The 22,746-nt window shown below is 35.5% G+C and overlaps 2 protein-coding genes across 5 annotated transcripts; one reads left to right on the top strand and one right to left on the bottom strand.

The window, feature by feature from the left end:
- The first annotated feature begins 7,427 nt into the window (after window positions 1–7,427).
- Window positions 7,428–11,464, top strand: LOC110910228 (protein DEHYDRATION-INDUCED 19 homolog 3). The gene is made up of 5 exons (XM_022154923.2): window positions 7,428–7,724; window positions 7,921–8,063; window positions 8,154–8,231; window positions 9,106–9,362; window positions 11,074–11,464. Exons 1-5 carry the CDS (start codon window positions 7,646–7,648, stop codon window positions 11,183–11,185), a joined length of 669 nt encoding a protein of 222 aa, XP_022010615.1. The 5' UTR covers window positions 7,428–7,645; the 3' UTR covers window positions 11,186–11,464.
- A 1,047-nt stretch (window positions 11,465–12,511) lies between these two features.
- LOC110910230 lies at window positions 12,512–16,133 on the bottom strand. 4 transcript variants are annotated; one of them, XM_022154926.2, is made up of 4 exons: window positions 16,014–16,133; window positions 13,866–15,344; window positions 13,056–13,790; window positions 12,512–12,958 (listed from the first exon to the last, which is right to left on the bottom strand). In XM_022154926.2, the coding sequence occupies exons 2-4, from the start codon at window positions 15,300–15,302 to the stop codon at window positions 12,908–12,910; spliced, it is 2,223 nt and encodes a 740-aa protein (XP_022010618.1). In that variant the 5' UTR covers window positions 15,303–15,344; window positions 16,014–16,133; the 3' UTR covers window positions 12,512–12,907. The 4 variants fall into 4 exon arrangements, with proteins under 4 accessions (XP_022010618.1, XP_035830532.1, XP_022010620.1 ...); XM_035974639.1 differs by having other exon boundaries at window positions 13,866–15,421; window positions 16,014–16,107; XM_022154928.2 differs by lacking the exon at window positions 16,014–16,133 and having other exon boundaries at window positions 13,074–13,790; window positions 13,866–15,970.
- Between the last annotated feature and the right edge of the window lie 6,613 nt (window positions 16,134–22,746).

The raw sequence follows: 22,746 nt of genomic DNA, 5'->3' as shown, positions 1-22,746 counted from the left end.
GATATCAAAGCCAGTCATTTTCAGTGCTATAATGATTAAGGTACACACCAAAGTTGAATAACGTGTCTTACAGTCAGTATGTCTACCCCGGCACATTATTCTGTGTGGCCATAATAGTTCATGAGTCGGGCGTGCGGACACGGTACCAATAACCCCCAATTGTTTCAGTTATCAAATAAAACGGATTAAACTGAGTTCTTACATTTATGAGCAGTCATAGTCGACTCATTTATGTAATACCCGCTCCAAGTGGCGTATTCGCCATACCCCAAGTTTAAAAACAAAATTAGTTAAGAGTATTTACCTTTTTACTAGCTTCCAACCGATAACGGTTTTAGTATAGTAAAAGTCGTAAAGACAAAGTAATTAAATTCAAGTCCGAATATCTGGGGGGTTCTATAGTCCGGAGTGAACAAATTCAGTTATCTGTTAGAATGTATACGGGTCATAGGTTAGTTACTTAGACACGACCCGTTACTTAAGAATAAGATCGGTTCGCTAGATTAAGCGTAAATTGATTAGAATGTGGTTTATGCGTATCCGAGTGTAAGGACTCATTGGATAGAGGTTAAGTAAACCAACATTCTAATTTGGAAATGTTTTAAAAGGTTTTGACCCGTTATGCCTAGTTTATCCGAACTAGGTTCGCATAACTAGTTATGCGCATAAAAACGGGTTTTGAAGGTCGGATGGACGTACGAGGTGTTATAGGCACCACCTCCAGTTGTAACTTGGGAACACTAAAGGGTTGTTGCGTTTGAGCTTGTGATTGAAAACCTATAACGGTTTGTTGGAAACCGAAATCATTCATCGACATATTTTGTATCATGCTAAAAAGATTATAATTTGGAATGTTAGCATTCTAAAAATATCCAGATTAATCAGATATTTAAGCGACATTTGGGTGTTCGGCGCGTTGGTGGTGCTTGGATGATTCGAGGCATGTCGGGGTGATCGAATGTTGGGGTTGAAGGTGTGAAAAACAGTCTTTCTTTTATAAACTAAATCAAGGGGTACAAGTTTTATGCAAACAGGAAATGAACCACGGTAAAACTACCGTTTACAAACAGCTAAAAACAGAGCCATCAACTGATGATTCTGCTTTAATAAGATCAGCAGCAGCAACACAAGGGCACTCGAACAGAAGGAATGATCCAATGCCTGAGACAGTGTTCTAGAGAGCAAGTGAAGAGGGGCTGTGACTTTTGGTTTTTTTGGATGATCGAGAAGGAGAGAAGCGGAGGAACTTTAAAGGGGCGAACCCTAGAAGACGAGCCCAAAAGCAGACCAGCCGAGAGCCCAAACGAACAGCCCAAGAACCTCACAAAAAAGGACAAAGAAAAAAGGAAAGAATATTAGAGAATATTAGAGAATTGAATTAAAGGAAAAATATAAGAGTTCTATATATTTTAACACCCCCTCTCAATTCAATACTTGAAACAATCAAACATGTTAAGGAGAGAACAAACCTTTTCATGCAGACCTTTAGATAAGCCTTTTGTGAGAATATCGGCAGCTTGATCCTCTGTTTTGATTCCCACCGTTTGAATGATGCCTTTAGAAATTTTCTTTCTTAAAAAATAAAGATCTATTTCGAAATGTTTCGTACGTTCATGAAACACGGGGTTGGCTGTTATGGATATAGCAGCCGTGTTATCACAAAATAATTGAATGGGCAGATTAACATCAACTTTCAATTCCTTTAATAAATTGGAAATCCACATAACTTCACACGTTGCAACACACATCGAACGATACTCTGCTTTGGCGGAGGATCGAGAGATGGTGGACTGCTTTTTACTTTTCCATGAAACTAAATTATTTCCTAAGAAAACACATAACCCAATAATAGACCTTTGGGTTCCCAAGCATTTAGCCCAATCTGAGTCAGAGAAGGCCTTCATTCCCAAAGAGTCCCCTTTTGCAAAAAGAATTCCTTTGCCAAGGGCACCCTTTAGATATCTTAACAGCCTTATCGCAATTTGAAAATGAGCTTGAGTGGGAGAATGCATGAACTGACTTAGAAAATGTACAGGGTATGCAATATCCGGTCTAGTGTGAGAAATGTAAATTAATTTTCCAACCAATTTTTGATAAACAGTTATGTTTGTTAAAGGCTGATTATCCTTTTCACACAAATGGTTTAAAACATGATTGGGTTCCATGGGGTAATTAACTGGTTTACAACCAGTCATACCAAATTCAGCAAGTAAGTCCAAGCAATATTTTCTTTGAGTTAGGCGTATGCCAGCAGTGTTTTTAACAACTTCAAGACCCAAAAAATATTATAGTTTTCCCAAGTCCTTTATTGAAAATTTGGACTTTAGTAACAATTTAATTTCATTAACCTGTTTAGGACAATTCCAGTTATAATAATATCATCTACATAGACAAGAAGAATAATAAAACTAGATTCTTTTGTCATAGTAAACATGGAATGATCACACTTACTTTGTTCAAAACCTAGATTAAGGAGAACAGAAATGAGTTTTTCGTTCCACATCCTAGGCGCTTGTTTTAAGCCATAAAAGGGACTTTTTTAATTTACAAACCTTAGTCCCATTAGATTGATCATAACCATCGGGCAAACACATATAAACTTCTTCATTGAGCTCACCATAAAGGAAAGCATTATTAATATCAAGTTGGAATATTTCCCAGTCAAAGTGGACAACTATGGACAAAACACATCTAATAGTGACCATTTTTACGACTGGTGAGAAGGTGTCAAAGAAGTCAATGCCTTCTTTTTGGCTAAAACCTTTAGCGACAAGTCTAGCTTTATATCTTTCTATTTCACCATTAGATTTGTACTTTATTTTATATACCCACTTGCATCCAATAGCTTTTCTATTAGGAGGTAAGTCAACAATTTCCCATTTGTTATTTTTATGTAACGCTTCTATCTCTAAGTTCATAGCATCAACCCATTTACTATCAGTTTTAGCTTCAAAATAGTTTTTTTGGTTCACAGCTTTTGTTAAGGATAGTAGCAAAACACATCCCTTCAGGTGATAAGTTAGCATAATTTAGGACCCTTTCTAGACCATATTTAACCTTCCCATCTACCACAAAATCATCTAGTTTGGAAGGGAATTTGATATTTCTAGAAGATCTCCTAAGAGTAGTGCTTGGTTGATCTTGTATTCCTCCCTCAGAATTGTTGTTGTCCTCATATTCAGTGTCATGCTCAGCCCTGTCTTGTCCTGATTCTTCACTACTGGGTTGCTGATTATCAGTCATCCCTAAAGTAGCACTTGAATCAGTCGACTGCTCAGACCCATGTCCTCATGAGGTGCTTGTTTGAATATTTTCATCATTGGGAGTTTGGTCAACGTTAGGGGTTTGGGTGTAGTTTAAATCGGATAAATCAAAAAAAATTAGGGTATTAGCCTCAGAAAAAGTAACAAGATCAATAGATATTTTCTTTTCTTTAAAAAGAAAAACGGTTTCATAGAACCTAACATCCCTAGAATAAAACATCAATTTTTGATCAAGACTCCAAAGTTTATACCCCTTTTTCTCATTTGAATATCCAATCATGACACATTTTTCAGCATGTATGTCAAATTTATCAGAGTTATTTAACACAGTGCACAAAGACACCCTACTACCCTAAGTTGACTTAAAACAGGGGCAAAACCAAACACTAGATTATACGGAGACTTCCCATTTAAAACAGACGAAGGGATCCTGTTAATCAGATAAGCAGCAGTTAGAACACATTCAGACCAGAATTTGAGAGGAAAACCTCCTTGAAACAGTAATGTTCTAGCTACATTTAATAGACGTCTATGTTTTCTTTCAACGACCCCATTTTGCTGTGGGGTATGAACACATGAAGTCTGATGTAGGATACCATTTTCATATCAAAAGTTATTCATTTGTTTATTAATGAATTCTGTTCCATTGTCACTCCTGAATATTTTAACAAGTTTACTAAACTGAGTTTTTAGCATATGATAAAAACCTTTAATATGGTAAAAAACTTCATCCTTTGACTTCAGGAGATATACCCACACTGCTCTAGTGAAGTCATCCACAATAGTAAGAAAATATCTAAAACCGTCCCTACTTGGAACTCTATAGGGACCCCAAACGTCTAGATGAACAAGATCACCTAAAGATTTTGACTTGTGGTCACTTAAGGGAAATGGTTCCCTATGTTGTTTAGCCCTATGACAGGTTTCACAAGGTGCTAACTTAGAGCTAGTTTTAATATTTAATTTATTCCTTAAAACATGCAGAACAGGTTGAGCAGGATGTCCTAACCTAGCATGCCATAGATTAACATCACAATTAGCATTACACACCTTATTCGAAACAGAAGAACTACCACAGAAGTAAAGACCATCAAATTGATTACCAGTCACCAGGACTTTCTTTAGATGAGAATCCTGAATATAACAGTTATGTTCAAAAGAAACAGTAAGCTTACAATCTCTAGCAAGTTTATAAACAGAGATTAAGTTAACACAATAATTGGGAACAACGAACACATCATAGAGAATGACCTTGTCACTCAATTTTATATCACCAATTTTAGTTACTAAAGCACTTATGCCATTAGGGTGTTTGACTTTTATATTGAATTCATTGACATCCTTTTGATTTATAAGACACTCATCAGTCATAACCATATGCTGATTAGCACCAGAGTCTATTAGCCACCCAACCTTTTCCCCGTTGTTTAATAAAGTTTGAAAAACAAGAGATAGGTTTAAAGTCACAAGTGGGTTTGGATGTAATAAAGCTATTCAGACATATAGAATTTGCACACATACCAGCAAAGTTGCTATTCTGAGTGTCACCCTTAGGTTTATCATTCAAGAGACTAAGCAATTGAGCTACCTGATCATTGGTTAGAGAGCTCATAACAGAAGATGGATCAGTAGTATCAATAGTGACAATATTACTAACCCTGTTACCCTTGTTCCCACCAGGTTTTGACTTCATCCAAGAGGGATACCCAACAAGTTCAAAACACTTCTCAATAGTGTGTCCAGTCTTATTACAATGAGAACATTTGAGATTAGGTTTAGGAGTTCTATTATTCTTTTTTCTTGAATCAATAACTTGACCAGTTTTAATAGAAAAACCAACAGGGTTATTAGGAGTTTTATCAAAAATATTTTTAGAGTGAAGGTGAGATTCTTCTCTAGAGATGACTGAAAAAACATCCTTCACAGAAGGAAGAGTTTCTCTAGTTAATAAATTTGTTCTCACAGACTGGTAGGAACTATCAAGACCCATTAGGAACTGCATAAGCTTAATAAGATGATTAAAGTCGTTAAATTGTTTTGATGCATTACAAGAACAAGCAGGCAAAGCAAGTAACTGATCTAATTGTTTCCACATACAATTTAACTTATGATAATATTCAGAAACAGGCATGCCATTTTGACTAAAGGAGTTAATCTTTTGATACAGATTAAACACAACAGACCCATCTATCTTATCATAAGTATCCTTTAAATCTTTCCATACATCTGAAGCAATTTTAGAATAAATAAGACCAAGATATAGTTCCCCAGATACGGAGTTAAGAATCCAAGTAAGCACAATAGAATTGCACTTATCCCATTGTCTACCCAAAACCTCATCAGTTTTAGACCTAAGGCAAGAACCATCAACAAACCCTATCTTATTTTTTACTTGTAAGGCAAGATACATGGCATTAGACCAGATGCTATAGTTTTCTGACCCTTTGAGTTTTACACTGATTATAGATAAATTGGCAGAGTCACTAGGGTGAAGAAACAGAGGATCACCAGCATCTATTTTGCTAACCAAGGTAGCACTAGGAGATGTTATAACAGAGTCATCATCACTAGTCATATTGGTAACACAGAAAAAAAAACAGTTACCTAAAAAAAAACCAGGCAAAGCAAGAACAGATAGTGTAAATAAAAACACAGAGGCCAACGAAGCCTGAACAAAGGTCCGATCAGAGGTTCGTCACTCAATGGTGCCTCCGCAGACGATATTCAGGGAGCTTTGACACACAAACTAAACAAATGCAACAGATAAGCAAATAAGACTCGATCAAGTGCCGGCCCGACTAGTCCGGTAAATAGGGGATGCCTAGACACACTGACTCTGTGATGCAGAAAAAAAAATAAAAAAGATAGAGATAGAACAATCTCACAGTGGGTGCGCTTAACTCCAAAAAATCACACTTGTAACCTTCACTTAGGGTTATAAGTCCGATTTCAAGCAAAGAGGACCAGTGACAAAACTCTGTTGGTTTTCTCTGTAACAGAGACCAACAAGAGCCCTTTCAGAAGCACGAACAGAAACCCTAGAAAGAGTTTCAATCTTTCAGCCGGTCACAACCCAAACAGCGAACCAGAGAACTCCCAACCACAACTGTTCCCAAACCCTAGATTTAGGGTTTCAGCCTTTAATCAGATGTATCTTCAGCCGTATGATCAGGAATCGGCGGATTCGAAGTACCACCAAGATTCTTTAGACCTTTAACCACAACCCTAGATCCGAACGGATCTGTTCGTTCAATAGTAGCAGCAGCGGAAAGCGACGAGTACCAGAGAGCCGATTGGCTCTGATACCATGTGAAAAACAGTCTTTCTTTTATAAATTGAATCAAGAGGTACAAGTTTTATGCAAACAGGAAATGAACCACGGTAAAACTACCGTTTACAAACAGCTAAAAACAGAGCAGATCATCAACTGATGATTATGCTTTAATAAGATCAGCAACAGCAACACAAGGGCACTCGAACAGCAGGAAAGATCCAATGCTTGAGACAGTGTTCTAGTGAGCAAGTGAAGAGAGGCTGTGACTTTTGGTTTTTTTGGATGATCGAGAAAGAGAGAAGTGGAAGAACTTTAAAAGGGCGAACCCTAGAAGACGAGCCCAAAAGCAGACCAGCCGAGAGCCCAAACGAACAACCCAAGAACCTCACAAAAAAGGACAAAGAAAAAAGGAAAGAATATTAGAGAATATTAGAGAATTGAATTGAAGGAAAAATATAAGAGTTCTATATATTTTAACAGAAGGAGTTTTCATAGGATTACATCTTGTATTTTTTAGAGAGAATGTATAAAGAAGTATGTGAATTGTGTGTGTAAAAATAGTTTATAAAATGAGTTTATATAGATTGTAAAACATAGTAAATAAGGTATTTTTTTAAATAAACATGTCCGTTGGCCAACAGTCGGCCAACCGCCATATTCTTAATTTTCACATTTTTCACCCGTTATGTGTTTCACGAACCCACTCACCGACACTCCTATAGCACCCTGCAACGAGATTGAGAGGCGTGATAATACTGATTTGGATAATAGCGTGAGCCACACCACCTCATGACCTAAAAAAAGAAAACTAAAAAACAAAAGTTGATAACTGGTCCAAAACAAAAACAACAAAAAAAGATGATATAAAAAACACAACTAGTGGCCGACTTCAGTCTTTCTATTTGATTGAAACCACCTGTAAAGGCAAACCAAATTCGATACCAACAAAAACTCCCCCAAATCGCTCTCCTCCCCATTCAATTCCCCAATTTTCAAAGCTTCCTTTTCGATTTCCATCTCAATTCCAATTCCAATTCCAATTTCTCCAATACTCGTAAACCCTAAATCACTTCAATCTCAATCTCAATCTCATCTTCAACTCCCAAACATGGACGCCGACTCTTGGGCCGCTCGTCTTTCTTCCACAACAAAACGTTACCAATACGCTCTTCAATCCCGATCATCTGGTAACCATTCAAGATTCAATTTAGGGTTTTTATTTTCACGTTTTGTTGTTACCCTTTATGTGTTTTATGATTGTTTGAAAAAAAAAACCGTAATTTTGATTTAAAGTTTTAATTTTTATTGTTACCCTTTATGTGTTTTATTATTGTTCGAAAAAAAAAACCCTAGCTTTAATTAAAAGTTTTAATTTTGATGCAGAGATGTTTATGGGATTTGAAGATATTGAGGTGGATGATGATATGAGAGAGGAGTTTCCTTGCCCCTTTTGCACTGGGTATTTTGATATAGTAGGGTTGTGTTGTCATATTGATGATGAGCATCATTTGGAGTCTAAGAATGGGGTATTGTTTTTGTTCAAAGCTTTATTAATGATTTAATTATCTGATGATTGTTGGGTACCCTTGAATGTAATAAAGTTTATGGTTTTGCAGGTGTGTCCGGTTTGTGCGGTGAGGGTCGGGGTGGATATGGTAGCACATATAACGTTACAACATGGGAATATATTTAAGATATCCTTTTATGTATACATGATGTTAATGTATGATATAATTTATGTGTTGGTTTAGAGTTGTGATTAGCTATGATGGTAATATAATATATTGTTGTGTTGAGGTTTTGATGTCTTTTAGGAAGTGTTACTTAACTCATATGATTCTTGTCTTCTATGTTATGGAGGGTATAGATTTGTCTTAGGCATAGTTGTTAATGGCGAATAGCGACGAATAGCGATAAGGTACCTATATGCTACATAGCGAATAGCGATAAACAGCGGGCGGCTATTTTATAAATAGCGATACACTAGAATTTTTTTTTAAATTTTTTATGTATATTATATCAAAATACCCTGGTATATATGCTATTATACATGTATATTTTACAAAAACCTAAATTCTAACTATTTTATAGCTATAGTTAATTGTTATTTATATTAAAAAAAATTGTCGCTATCATCGCTATCTACTGTTTCAACCCTAATAACGAGCCTAGACCTATACGCTCGCTAATGACAACTATGGTCTTAGGGACGTAATTTTGCCTATACTTTTAGTGGCTTTTGCATGTAGTATTCTTCTTGTCTCTATTATGACCGCCTTTGTTGTTGCTATGCGTACATGTAATGAAAAACAATCTTTATTCGTAGTATAATTTTCATGTCCATATATGGTTTTGGAGTCAGGGGCTTCATTGGAAGCAACCGCTCTATCCTCTAGGATAGAGGTATGGTTGTTGTTATTGTTGATTTTCGTCTTCTCTGTACACATGTGTAAGCACACACTAACTATAAAAAGTTCCGTTCAAACTAGCATTGTTCATGTAAGATTGTTTTCAGTATGAGTTTTTTTATGTGGATGTTAACTTGTGAATTCCTTAACTAAAACTTACATGCAACAAAAGAGGAAAAGTCGCAAAGGTAGCTCTCTATCGACACTTTCGTTGTTGAGGAGGGAACTAAGGGAAGGAAATTTGCAGTCTCTGTTTGGGGGATCATCGTACCTAGCTCAGTCAGCCAACGTAGCACCGGATCCTTTGTTGTCGTCATTTATTTTGCCGGTTGGTGATGACTTGGGGGGCACTCATTCCAATTCATCGTTTGACGCAGTCGCTGTAACCAAAAGTACAAGTGAAAAAGCATCTGAAAGGTATGATACTGAATATTTTTCTTTTTTCATAATTGCTACATGTATACAAATTGTAGTATGTAGCTTCACATAACAGATTATGTATGGTCAGTTGATAACATGATCAAAACAACAGATGAACCTTGAGGAAACTGGAATCCTATAGAAAGTTTCGCTTAGATTTCTATGATTTTTGGGGACACGGGCTTTTAAAGTTATCTAGTATTAAAAGATAATGGCTCGTTTATTCCATTAAAAACACATGGTTTATAATAATGGGAAGAAAGCAGTTCAGTACATTAGGTGGCATGACGCCCAAAGAACTCGTTGAAAAGCCCTAAAAGGGTCATTATGTTATGTGCGTTTCTTAAAAGCCAAGTGCTTAGAAATAAGAAGAATTTGATCAATGTGTTCAAAGTTTAGCCTTTGTTTTACCACAAGGCGATCACTGTGGTTTCATTGATCAATACATGCTGTTGTTTTCTGGACCTTTCTGTTTCTAAGTGTAGGCATTTTGGATTAAGACCTAGGTGTTACTGTCATTTCAATTTTTTTATCGGTAACGAGTTGGATTGATTTGTCATATGCATATCTATATAAAATAAACATTTACATACATATGTGTATTAGATATATACATATAAACACACATGTTTACATTTATACGTACATGTGTTTATGTATGTTTGTATTTATACACGCATTTGTGTTAGTTAGTTTATATGGTATTTATGTAACGTAAGTGTGTATATATGAGTGTATGCACATGGCATTTGTGTGTTGCTTGCAAGGGGACCTTTGTGCTTTAAGTATCACTGGTTCTGTAGAATTAGTACTTACCATAGTTGTCAATAGCGGTCGCTATAGCGAATAGCGTAGCGTATAGGTCGAAGGTCGCTCGCTACAGGGTATGCAGCCATAAATAGCGGGATTTCAGTTTTTTTTTTTTTTAAATATAAATAGCGATCAATTATAGCTATAAAATAGCTGGATTTTAGGTTTTTGTTAAATATACATGTAAAATAGCATTTATATACCAGGGTGTTTTGATATGATATACATATATTTTTAATTTTTTTTCTAGTGTATCGCTATTTATAAATTAGCACTCGTTTATTGCTACTCTCTATGTAGCAGGCTGGTACCTTATCGCTATTTGTCGCTATTCGCCATTAACAACTATGGTACTTACATTAGTTCATTTTGAAACAAGTCTGTTTCGTGCTTTAAAATAGTACTAGTTTATCCGAAACTAGTATTTCATTTAGAGACAAATCTATTTGATGTCTTGTGGCTTAATTACCATGGATTCTTTAGAAGTTAGTACTTCATTTAGAGACAAATTTACTTTGCATAACTAGAAGTTTAAGGACTTGTAGAAATCATGCAACTGGTAGAAATCATGCAACTGAGGGAACTTTAAATTGTTTGTGGTGTGTATACGTTGTGTTGAATTTATATACACATATAAATTCCGCACAATATTAAAATTACCGATATCCCACCGCGATAACCGATATCTCAAATATCAGTCATTGACTGATATTCGATATTTGACCGCATTAACTGCACCAAATGGGATCAGGTAATAAAACGCAACTAGCGCAAAGGGGTTATGCTTTATCGGTTTTTTTTTTTTTTTTTTTTTTTATTGGTGTTATGCTTTACCACTTGATGTTTTATGTTGGCTTTTTATATCTAATCTGAAACAAACATGAATTATGTGTTGCAGAAAACCTGAATCACCTCCGATGTCGATTGAAGACAAGGAAGAAAAGAGTAGAAGATCTGAATTTGTGCAAGGAATGCTGCTGTCGACGATTCTTGGTGATGACTACTTGTAAAAAGAGCTACATTTGCTGGTGATGGGGGGAGTTGTATTTGTTATGTAAGCGGGATCGCGAGAGTGAAATGTAGTAATAAATTGTAATTTATGTTTGATGATTGTAGTCATATCAATTCCCGTTTATGGTTTTATTAAAAAAGGAAGAAGAAAAGAAATAAGGTAGGTTCGATGTTTTTTAAGTCGATACATATACGCATATGCTTTAGATGTGTTTCATTTTATAAATGTGAACGAAATTATGTTCTGATTGTTTCTTATATTTCCATACCGGTTACTTTCACTTATGTCATTTTAATGCTTTTATCAAGTAGTATTAACATAAGGAATGGGTCTTTTTATCAAAGCTTAGTAACCCAATTGTAATGTATTTATTCTAAAACTACATTTAGTTGCTAGTTTTAATCCGAATCTGTTTTAGCGTTGCTTAATCCGTTTGTTTTGCTAGACTTGAAAGTTAACATTTTAAAATCGATTTGAGATCAGGTAGTGTTGGGTTTATTTCAAGTAAACTTGGCGTAATCTCCTTCGTCCATGATGTTTTTTTGGTTTGCAGCCTAGCATCAGGGGCATGCGTACGCGAGAGAATTAAGCTCATTCGGCTCTCGAGATAGTTATAGTTTTTGCGTAGACTGAAGTACCATAAATAGGTTGAGAAGCGCGAGCCTAAAGACATAATATGCATAGGTGTATGAAATACAAAACAACTTTCACAATAAATATACAAGAAAACCATTACAAGAAATAAAATACAAATCTTCCTATGACCATAAGCAGGTCCAGTGAATGATTAGGTGGTGGAATGTGGTGAGGAAGACGCCCTGTTATGTGGTCACGGAGTGTCTGTGAAGGGAGAACGCTGGTTTTGTGAGAGGGGAAGAGAGCAAAGTCCAGTCATCCGTGGAGAAGAAGCGTTGTCCGTGGGGCAGTCGTGTTGCTAGAGATATGATGGAAATATTGTTGGTTCAACTCGCATTTTGTTGCTTGGTTGTTCCATTAACTGGTGGTGGCATAATGTTTTGTTGCCGATCGTTCTTAGAAGTGGGTAGAAAAAAATGAAAGACTACATAGAAATATGGGGTAGAATCGTAGATATTGTTTTAAATGTGATATATAGGACGGTTATGTAAACAACACAAGTCTCTCCTCCTCTCTTTCACTACTAATCAACACTAGATACAAGTGCTTGTCACAATTCTCATTGGTACTCTACCGAACAACCCTCTCATATCCGTTTATGTCTTCATGGTTTTTCATTTGTTCGGATAAAGTTAAAAAAAGAGAAGCGTTCTTGTTATGACATCGTGAAGTGGAATATGATAAGAAATAGAAAAACGTCCTCCGATTATCTTATAACCATTGGTCAATCCTATGACACATAATAAGATGCAAAATGTCAAGAACATGACTACACAAGACTCACCAATCATTGTCCCACTACTATTCAACTCCAACCAACCAAGCACAAGATTATAACAAAGGTTGACCTGTATAAAGGTTACAACTTTTATTGCACGACTTACACGTCACAAGATTATAACAATGGTTGACCTGTATAAAGGTTGTTAAATGATAAATATAAGAATGAATTTGAGGGGTTGGAGTGGGTGATCCAACTGCATCACTACCAACCAAACACCTGAACCTTAACCACACCAATTGATGGTATTCCGGATTCATGATTGAAAAAAAATTCCACAGTCGTCTAACAGCCTGTCGGTGGTTAGTATGGTGTATGAAGACCGCCTTGTGTTGTCCTCGAGGGTACTATAACCTGCAGCAAGATGCCAATTTGATGTTCAACAAAGCTTTATATACAAGTCATAAAACAATACTCGTAAATTTAAAATTTCTAAATAAACAATACTAGCCTCTCTGCATGCATCTACCATCATGTTTGATCTGTTGGTGCATGGGTGGTGGAGCTGTGCATATTCCAATCTTGAATCGAACCCCATACCCATACCCATACCCATACCCATACCAAACCCACCATGTTCATCTTGCAATGACACATCAACAGGTGCCAAATCTGAATTCTGTGAAGGAAATATATGATCATTTTGATCAAGCTGCGTGCCAAATAATCTAATTCCTGACGAAGATGTCGATGTTACACTAGATCTACCAACCAAATCACTCACTCTATTATTATTATTCAAAAAATGATGATGTATTTGACGATGTGTTCTACGTCTATCCCTTAGTGTAGTTGCTACATTTCCAATAGTCGCAGACACAGGTTCAGGTCGAACAAGCGTTTGTTGTGTCAATGGCGTTTCGGGTACATACAGCTCGTTTAGATCAAAGCCTCCAACAACCGGAGACAATAAATCTGATGCATTGCTGCTTAATCCTGTATTTGAATTAGGAGTTGGGCGTTGCGAGTTTACGGTTCCAATTACAGTAGGTCTACATCCCTCGCAGTACCAGTTTCCTTCTGGTACCTCGCGTCCGAGACCGACGCAAAAAGTATGTGCAGATGAATCACATATATCGCATAATAACATCAAAGCATCATCGCCACCATTATGACATTCGCTACAGATGACACTTTCATACGGATCAAGGTAACCCCTCAGTTCTTCCTCGGACGGTTCGTAAACCTGCAGAAAGCATAGAATTAACGAGATTAAAACTTACACTTTCTCGAAATGTAAGAAATAGTTCAGCTTACAAACCTGATCACATTCAGGAACATGTATAACCGCGGATCTCGAATCAAATCCTGTGTCTGATTTTGCAGCTTTTGTTATTGTTGCAAATCTTTGCTTGCAAAGTGGGCAACGGGATTCGACCTTTGACCATTCCATAATACACGAGAAGCAAAAATAATGTTGGCAACAATTTAGGACCCCTCTCACGGTTCTCTTCCGTTCTTCCGATAAACAAATTCCACAAACTTGATTGCCTACATCTTTCTTATCTGCTATCTTTTCTTTACCTTTTTGAAGTGGATATTTTCTTTGTTCGTACGTGGGATGATGTTCTTGATTTCCACATGAAGATCTTCTCAGCGTATTTCTAAAACCGGCACAGTATACCCTGGCTTCTCTTATCTGTTCTCTTTCTTCCTCTGAAATAGTGTATTCATGATCAGAGGATGCAGAATTAACGAAATCAGAATCAGATTCTACCATTTCCCTTTGCTTTCGTCTCGAGATCTTCTTCTTTCGGTTTTTGATCTGGGTTTTGTTTGTTACTGGCCTCTCTTTAGAAGAACCTAACTTCTGGCTAGATCTATGATCTGTTTGATTCCGCCTTACGGACTTCAAGTTTTTGCACTTTTTATGTCCTTCCCGATCACTCTTCTTCTGTGGATAATACCTGCTTACCTTGTCGTTTTTCTTCATCTTTGGAGTTTCCTCTTCTTCATCAACGAAATCACGTTCGCTAAGCTCGAATTCTGCATCGTTTTCATCTTCCTCCTCTTCTTTATATGAATCTGTCCTCTTTCTTCTACCCTTTATCTCGTTTCCTGTTCTACTTGGATACATACACCCGGAATCATCATCATCGTCATCTTCTGTGTATGAAACTTTTCGCTTCTCCCGAAGGGTCTTTTTGTGGTTTACCTTCCTACCTGAATACATAAATTCACCATCATCATCATCCTCGTCATCTGTATATACAAGAGGTTTCCTTCTCTGGTTTCTCTTTCTACCTGAAGACACAAATTCAGCATAGTCCTCTTCATCCACATAATCACCATCACCGTCATTATCGTTTGTATATGAAACCCTCTCCTTCGCTGTCGGGTTCTTCTTCTGGTCAACTTGCCTGCCCAAAGACATAAATTCTGCAGCCTTTTCATCAACAACCTCATCATCATCGTTTTCTGTATAAACAACTTTTCTCCTTTTCCGAGGCTTCATTATCCCATTTACCTTTTTACTTGAAGAAGTTCTCCGGATGTTTCTTGATCTAGAAACTCTCCTCGACTCTCCAAAATCAGCAAGAATCTCTTCTGATTCCTCACCATCTAAAGTATAGAACTCATCTGACTCGTCACAATCTTCCTCTTCAGTCGCCCTATATTCCTCATCCGAGTCATTTTCTCTTTTTTGAACCCTTCTTCGACCACTTCCCTTGACCCCAATCCCGTTTCCTCGAGCCATTTGTTCTCGCACCCCGGATAAAGTACCAAGACCACTCTCACTCTATATTAATAAGAGTAGATACATCATAATATGTGGAACAATTTGGTATACACCATAACCGTCAAAGATCTCCAAATCTGAGGAATATTAGCATAACAATCTTCGAAAACGGAAATCAAATATCGCATTTAAACTTTTAAAAATGTTACAGCTTACTATAAACCCTAATCAAATCAGATTTTCACATCATAATCCAACCAATATCAGTTTCACATTTCATCAAAATTCAAAACTACAAATTCCTATTAGTAACACTAGAAATAATTCCAGTAAAATTAGTTCCAAAATTCATATATCACAGATAAATAAGTCAAACACAAAAGATCCATTGCTATTTATGCCTAATTAAAACCCTAGATCATCAAAACTATCTTACATACAAATTTTCAAATATAAGGAAAATTACAATTCAATCAACCAACATATTATTAATGAATTCAACTATATTAACAAAATTCACACATCTAACATCCATTTATCTAAAAAATTTCTGCATTAATGGAATAAAAACGAGAATAAAGGCCTAAAAAACAGTAATTACTAATGAAAAAGGGGGAAACAAAGGCAGAAACACAATATTTAAGCAATAATCACTAATCAGTAGATGATAATGATGGAAGTTAATAAAATAATATGAAGAATTGCAGAGAAAAGGGAGAATTTGGATACCTGCAACAAGTATGAGAGGAAGAAGATGAAGCAAAAATGAGTAAACCGTCGTGTTGCTTATATAGTAGGTGCACGCGATGTAGTAAATACACATTTAATTCTGAATATAAACGTTTGATACACCAAATAACAACTTTCTATTTCAAGAAACTGTATTTTATTCATTCTATAGAAATAAAAATATATTTGAGATTTAATTATTGGAATATTTAATATGTAGCAAATATAAAATATTAAAATGAATAACAATACATCTTTAAAATGAACTACTGAGATATACTGCTTGTTGCAACGGCGACTCGGTACTGAACAAGAAATATGATTAAAAAAATTACTACGCAACGATGTATTCATAAATCAAAGCCACGTGGTTGTAAAAATCAACGTTAAGAAACATGAATATGCATCTAATAACAAACAAGCAAAAATAGATGATATTTGACCCTACTCAGTTTTAAATAGAATTTACGTTGAAACGTAGATATGCTCGGTTTTAAACAAATTTATAATCAAACATAGATAAAAAAAATGGGCACATCGCTACGGTTTATTCAGGGTGTTTTAAAAGATGAAGGGTAAAACAAAAATTTGTATAAGAATTAACTACAAATATTAAAATAAGAAAAAAAAATAACCAAAAAGAATTTATGAATTGTGTGTACTTGTAAGCATGTAAAAAAGTCCGTCCTAAAAAAAGTAGGTTGTTTCAAAGGCTATATGGTGTGGAATAAAGCCTCTACGAACTTTATCACCCCACATCAGTAACACATAAACGGAAGGCTTTATTATTAACTGCCATGTAGTGGGATAAAACCCCATAAAGTTCATGTCATCATTACTCACTCGTAAATTTTATTTTAATTTCAGTTTAAATTTAAATCAGTATTTTTTAAATTTATAATTAAAATTAAACAACAAATAAAATAAGTATATAAATATCTAAATTCAAACACGGCATATTATAACAAAATACTAAAAAAAAAGATTATTGTTTCTACCCGTCTTCGATGTCATCGTCGTTGTAACGTTCCGTATTTTCATGCTTCTATTTTTAGAAAGCTTGTATTCTTATTTCATTTCAATCCTTGTAATCTCGAGACTATGATCATAATGGAAATCGTATTTATATCAACCTTGTTTAATCAAACATGCTTAATACATAATCAGTCACGAAATACATGTTTTAATTAGAAACCGAGACATACATCGAGATTATATTTTCTCAGAATCACATTCATACGTGTTTCATACTTATAAAATACTTGCATACACCTTTATAACATAAAATAACCAACAATACAAGTGCAGTGACTAAAAATGAAAATTTCTATCTCCCCAACCACCTTCTTTAATGTCCGAACTCCCAACCATCTTCATTAACTCTCAAACCCTAATCCCCACTTATAATACAAGACTCCGCAAACACTTTCCACACTCTCTAATCACTCCCAAACTCTCTCAAATCATCAAGAAATCTTTCACTTTTGGGTAGAAAACTCTAAGTCCAAAAAGCGAGTTTGAGCTTGTTTCTTCATATATTTCTTCTTGTTTCTTACTTTCCACCTACTTGGACAACCTCTAGGAGTGTTACCACATGTTTACCAAGGTAAACAATATTGGTACATCACCATTTTGAGGTCTAAAGTTAGGATTATTTTCTTAAGTTTTGTTAAAACTTTCATACTTACTACTTGGTTTTCTTGGGATATTCTGTACCAAATTCAGTTCCCAACTAATCTTCATGTTGAGGGACTTTAGTTAAGGTTTATTCCAACAAACATGAGGTTCATATGCCTCCTTTTTAATGCTCTAAAGACCCTAAGTAATCTCCACAATACAACAAAGTGAGAGGAACCGAACCAAGTCTTCAACTTGCAATATTGAAAGATTTGAGTTATGGTAATAGTGTGAACAATAGAACCTTGGTTCTATAACTTGGATTCCACCTACCTTACTAGATTACTTAGTTAATTAGCTTACTTTCATACCATACAAGTCACCAAAAAACTTTCAAGTAAACAAAGTGAACAAACTACACCAAGTCTTCAAACATTATCGATGTTTGAAATGCACTCATCTAGTTTACTCACTTGGTTGTCTTGGTGAATTAGGAGATTTTATACTTATTCTTAGATTCATGACCATCCGAAATCATCCTTGTGATGATTTTGTGCATTTATGAATTTACAAGGTCAAGGTATTTTAATCCTACCTTTACATGACTAACCTAACAATGGACCATTAACAATATATATACATATATATATATATATATATAAAGGGTGGTTCATAACGGATCCTTCTCCTATATATATATATATATATATATATATATATATATACCAACCAAATCATGGTTGAATGTTATAAGTTATGGTAGATGCCATTCTTGTTCTTGATTCCTCAAATTGGATTCTAATGGGTGATTTGGAACCCATGAAAATACACTAAAACATAGTGTCCAAATTTAGTGTCTAGACAAGATGTAATTCTCTTGCATACATATTTTCTACCAACTAACATCCGGAATCCAAATCCATCATCAATCCAATAAACTCACATACCTTCATTTCCTCATTGTAGGGTAATTTCTGTCACACCCCAAACGTGGCGGTAGCAGAGGTTGACACCCATAAGTATCTTAGTGGACGATGAAATATTTATTTTGGACATTTACCTTAAATAAAATGTAAAGTTTAAAGTTTAAACACAAACCACAACCACAACATAGTTGTTCGATCCTTATGGATCTTAGTACACACGGTCTCAAATAGTTTTAAAAGTTGTCCAAAACATTATTTAACACGACATGCATCAACAACCACAAGATATGCCAAAATCCCGAAGCCGAACTCAAGTACTTGAAGAACACGTAAAAATCAAGTGTCAACACAAAATGGCTGGCGAGTTCACTTATTCAAATTATAAACAATTTGTTTAAGGAAAACTTTTTATTATGAATTTTATATCAAAACATCCATATATAATTAAGAAAGTCAATTTTATTTTCTTATTAAAAATCCAAGGGTCGGTTCTCTGATCGCAAGCGTTTTCTTTAAAGACCTTCAACACAAATCATCTTCCCAAGATTTAATTATATTAAAGTCTAGCATCAAGTTTTCAGATTCATAGATTTGCATGGCCTACGAGCTAGACAATCACAGAATATCAATTCGTCGTTTGACTTGACACGAAACTACCGGTCACGACGGGGTGGTCAACCCGATATATCTATCAACAATTCTACGCATACCGATATTAATGATTAAACGGCTAATTCGCCTAAGTGACACATATTGTGTCACTTATGGTGCCTGCCTCATGAATATATATATATCTCCTACTAAAATGATAAATTTAATATTTTGCGTTGTACGAAATCCCCGAAGTCCCCACCGAGACATAGGCCTATTCCGATACCTACTATCTTGAGATTAAGCAAATTCGACACAACTTAGATTTAAATATTTTTCAATCTATACAGTCGTTTTACCCCAAACACTATAATTCCTCCCCTTTTCTCCCCGAAACATATTTATATTCAATCAATTCTCGTTTCTCCCCGAAACATATTTATATCAATCAATTCTCGTTTTCCTCGAAAACAATTTTATATCATTCACATCTCAAAAACCATGTTTTTCCTCAAAAACATAACATATAATTTCCAAACCATATTTTCCACGAAAGTATATTTATAATTTATTCAAAGGCATGTTTTATACAAAAAACATATTATATCCTTTTTAAGGCGTGTTCTTCCCCCAAAACGTTATATAAAATACTAAAAAGAGGGGTAGTGACACTCACCTTTGGGTGCGTTTTTCTAATAGCACAAATCCACAATATTGGTTTACACGTCCTAATTCCAAGTAGAAATGATCTAATAACCAATTATTCTATAAATCACTAAGTTTCTCCAATACTTAGGATTTTCACACAACTTTGAGATTTTCTCGAAAAGTCTTTATTTTGGTTATGTTCGTGTTATATATATATGTGTTCATATATATATATATATATATATATATATATATATATATATATATATATTAAAAGTATTGCTACTTGAACGATTTTATTGGTGACCCTCATTATCTTATATCCGTTATCACACCCGTTTATGCACAATATATCTACGATTTGCGCTTCATAATATATTTACACAAACATGAACATATAATCAAATATCGTAATACACGTATTCCGTCAACTTATATATTTCTGTAGGATCGCGAGACGACCTAACGAGTCGACCAGAAGAGTGCTCAGACAGAATCAGAGGCGGAATTCATTGATTCTGTCTTTGTTTAGCTTGTTAAACACTGAAAATACTATTTACTGTCTCTTGTATTGATCTGGAAGCAATTACAGACGCGGAGACACTTCGAAGGAGCTTCGTCGTTGGAAATCACAACTGAACTACTACTCTATGATTCCGCTCATGATTGCCTTTATATAGGCTTGGGATTTCGCTCGTAATGACACAGAATCAACAGGAGCGAAATCAAACATTACACGTAGGAGCGAAATCAGAGTTTAAACAACAGGAGCGAAATCAGGATATATGGTGATTTCGCTCCAAATGACACAAAGTCATTTCGAGCGAAATCAACCTAGATACAAGTATCCTCGATTTCCGTGCACTGTACAATTAGCTCTAAACTAAGACTCGAACGAAGATGTAGTCGACAGAAAACTGCACCAACAGACTCCCCCTTGAATGTTGACAGAATCTTCAGTGAGAGTCTTCAACATGTCAACTCTTCAATCTTTATCGGTCTTCTTCAGGAACTCTTCCTGGAATCATGTACCCAGATCTTTCTCTAGCTCTAACTCTCATCAGACTCCCCCTTGCATCAAGCTGGGATTGTTGTCTGGAATTTGTTATCACCTTTGAAATAAAATCCTGGCTTTTTCAGTTTAAGCTCTTCTCAGGTTCTGATGCATCTCCTGGCCTTCCGTAGCAATAGGATTAGAATCCTACACAGCTCAAACACTCTATTACAATAAACAATGTTGTGATTCAAATTAATGAATCATCTAAACATTTGAAGATTTATCATTAAAGAACTTTCCAAAATTTGAAATATTCTAAATTCTGATTCAAATTAAAGAATCATTTTAAACATTTCAAATCAATTAACCAAACCATCTGTTCATCATGTTTAGCCTTTGAGATTTTGAATATCAGTTTTTCAACATCAGTTGTCGAAAATCTTTTTGAATTTTTTTAAAAATATGAAACATAAATGCAATAACAGAAATTAAATGCAGAAAAGAAATATGTACAAACATATTTTTGTGAGTTTGCGAAAAAAGGATCATATCAGTTTTGAGACATATCACAAGCATCGTTAAGCTTTTAATCGTTTTAAGTTTTAAACAATTCACCTAGATTGTCAGTATATTTGTCCACTTAAATTTTTACACAAAGTTCAACTGCTTCGAGATATGATATTAATGTCTTAAGCACTTGAACTTATCCGTGTGTCCCATTACTTGAATATACTCCCGTATCCAGATCCCAATATTCAGTCTTACAGGTGAGTATACCACAGATGATATCTGTCAAGGGATTAATTGCGAGGGCCGTGAGAGCTCAGGTCGATACTTCCGTATACGCAAAGAGATGACGGCTTCGACTTTTCGATGTGTCCCCTTTAGAGGATCTTTTTGTTTCAACAGCAGCGACTATCAATTTTATTGTTTCATCAGCTTGCTGAGGGCGAGCTTATATTTCAAAGCATTTGCAGAAAGCATTATCCGGGACTAGGTCAGTATTTCCATACAGCAGAAGTCCCGGGATAATACCCCAGATATCACTGAGCATAAAGACCTAGTATCTCAGAATAAGGGACCTTTCAAACAAGATTTCAGGGGTTACCTATATATTCAAGAAGTTGTTACCCACAGAATAAGCAAGTTTGATGTGACACTCTAGGTTTTTCCGAACGAACACCTTGTAATATTTTTGTGTATATATATGATATTAAATGAAAACGTGATTTTTTTTACATGATATGTGTGTTGTGTATGTATTATGTATATATAAGTATACGTGTATAAACTAGTGAGTCGAGACCGTGACTCGCAACCACTTGGTTGCGAGTGGGCCACTCGGTTTCGAGTGGGCCTCTTGGGCCGTAACCGGTTTGGGCCGAAACCCCCTTAGTCTTGTTGATACTTGGTATATAATCCCAACCTTTCCCCCACTTCCTTCATTTTACACACACAAACACTTCTATTCTCTCTCAACTAGAAAACCCCAAACAACAATCCTTTCTCTCCCAACTTTCGGTTCACACACTCAAGGATCTCGGACAAGAAACTCGGTCAAGATCATCACTCGGACACTCCATCTTCTCGGTTCCTTTCTCTTTGTTTTCGGCTCCTTCTTCACAACCGGTTAGTGATTATTATGTGCATAGGATTTATGTTGTGTTGAATGAACTAAGAAATGCTTGGTTAGTAGTTTTATGCATGATTTTTAGGATGGTTTGTGAAGCTTGACTATATGTGTATACCTCTATATATGAAAGCTTGATAACTTGCTTAAATGGCTAAAGAATAGTGGTTTAAGGATGATTAGGGCCAACCGAGTTATGGTTAATGTCACAAAATGTATGTTTTCTTGTTCTTGCACCATGATCTTGTTAAAATATGTAAGTTTTGGTTCATAGAAATGTATGGTTATGTTGACATGAAAACCCTAGAAAACTATGAACTTGTT

Source organism: Helianthus annuus, chromosome 6 (genome assembly GCF_002127325.2).
Source record: "Helianthus annuus cultivar XRQ/B chromosome 6, HanXRQr2.0-SUNRISE, whole genome shotgun sequence".
Lineage (NCBI taxonomy): Eukaryota > Viridiplantae > Streptophyta > Magnoliopsida > Asterales > Asteraceae > Helianthus > Helianthus annuus.
The sequence above is the reverse complement of the archived record's forward strand: the minus strand, read 5'-3'. Positions and strand labels throughout refer to the sequence as shown.

Excerpts from the sequence above, each read along its gene's own strand:
- LOC110910228 (XM_022154923.2), top strand. The coding sequence starts at position 7,646 with ATGGACGCCGACTCTTGGGCCGCTCGTCTTTCTTCCACAACAAAACGT. Across the intron at positions 8,064-8,153 it reads ATTTGGAGTCTAAGAATGGG|GTGTGTCCGGTTTGTGCGGT; the intron begins GTATTGTTTTTG and ends ATGGTTTTGCAG. Across the intron at positions 8,232-9,105 it reads AACATGGGAATATATTTAAG|ATGCAACAAAAGAGGAAAAG; the intron begins ATATCCTTTTAT and ends ACTAAAACTTAC.
- LOC110910230 (XM_022154926.2), bottom strand. The coding sequence starts at position 15,302 with ATGGCTCGAGGAAACGGGATTGGGGTCAAGGGAAGTGGTCGAAGAAGG. Across the intron at positions 13,791-13,865 it reads ATGTTCCTGAATGTGATCAG|GTTTACGAACCGTCCGAGGA; the intron begins GTTTGTAAGCTG and ends TGCTTTCTGCAG. Across the intron at positions 12,959-13,055 it reads TGGTAGATGCATGCAGAGAG|GTTATAGTACCCTCGAGGAC; the intron begins GCTAGTATTGTT and ends ATCTTGCTGCAG.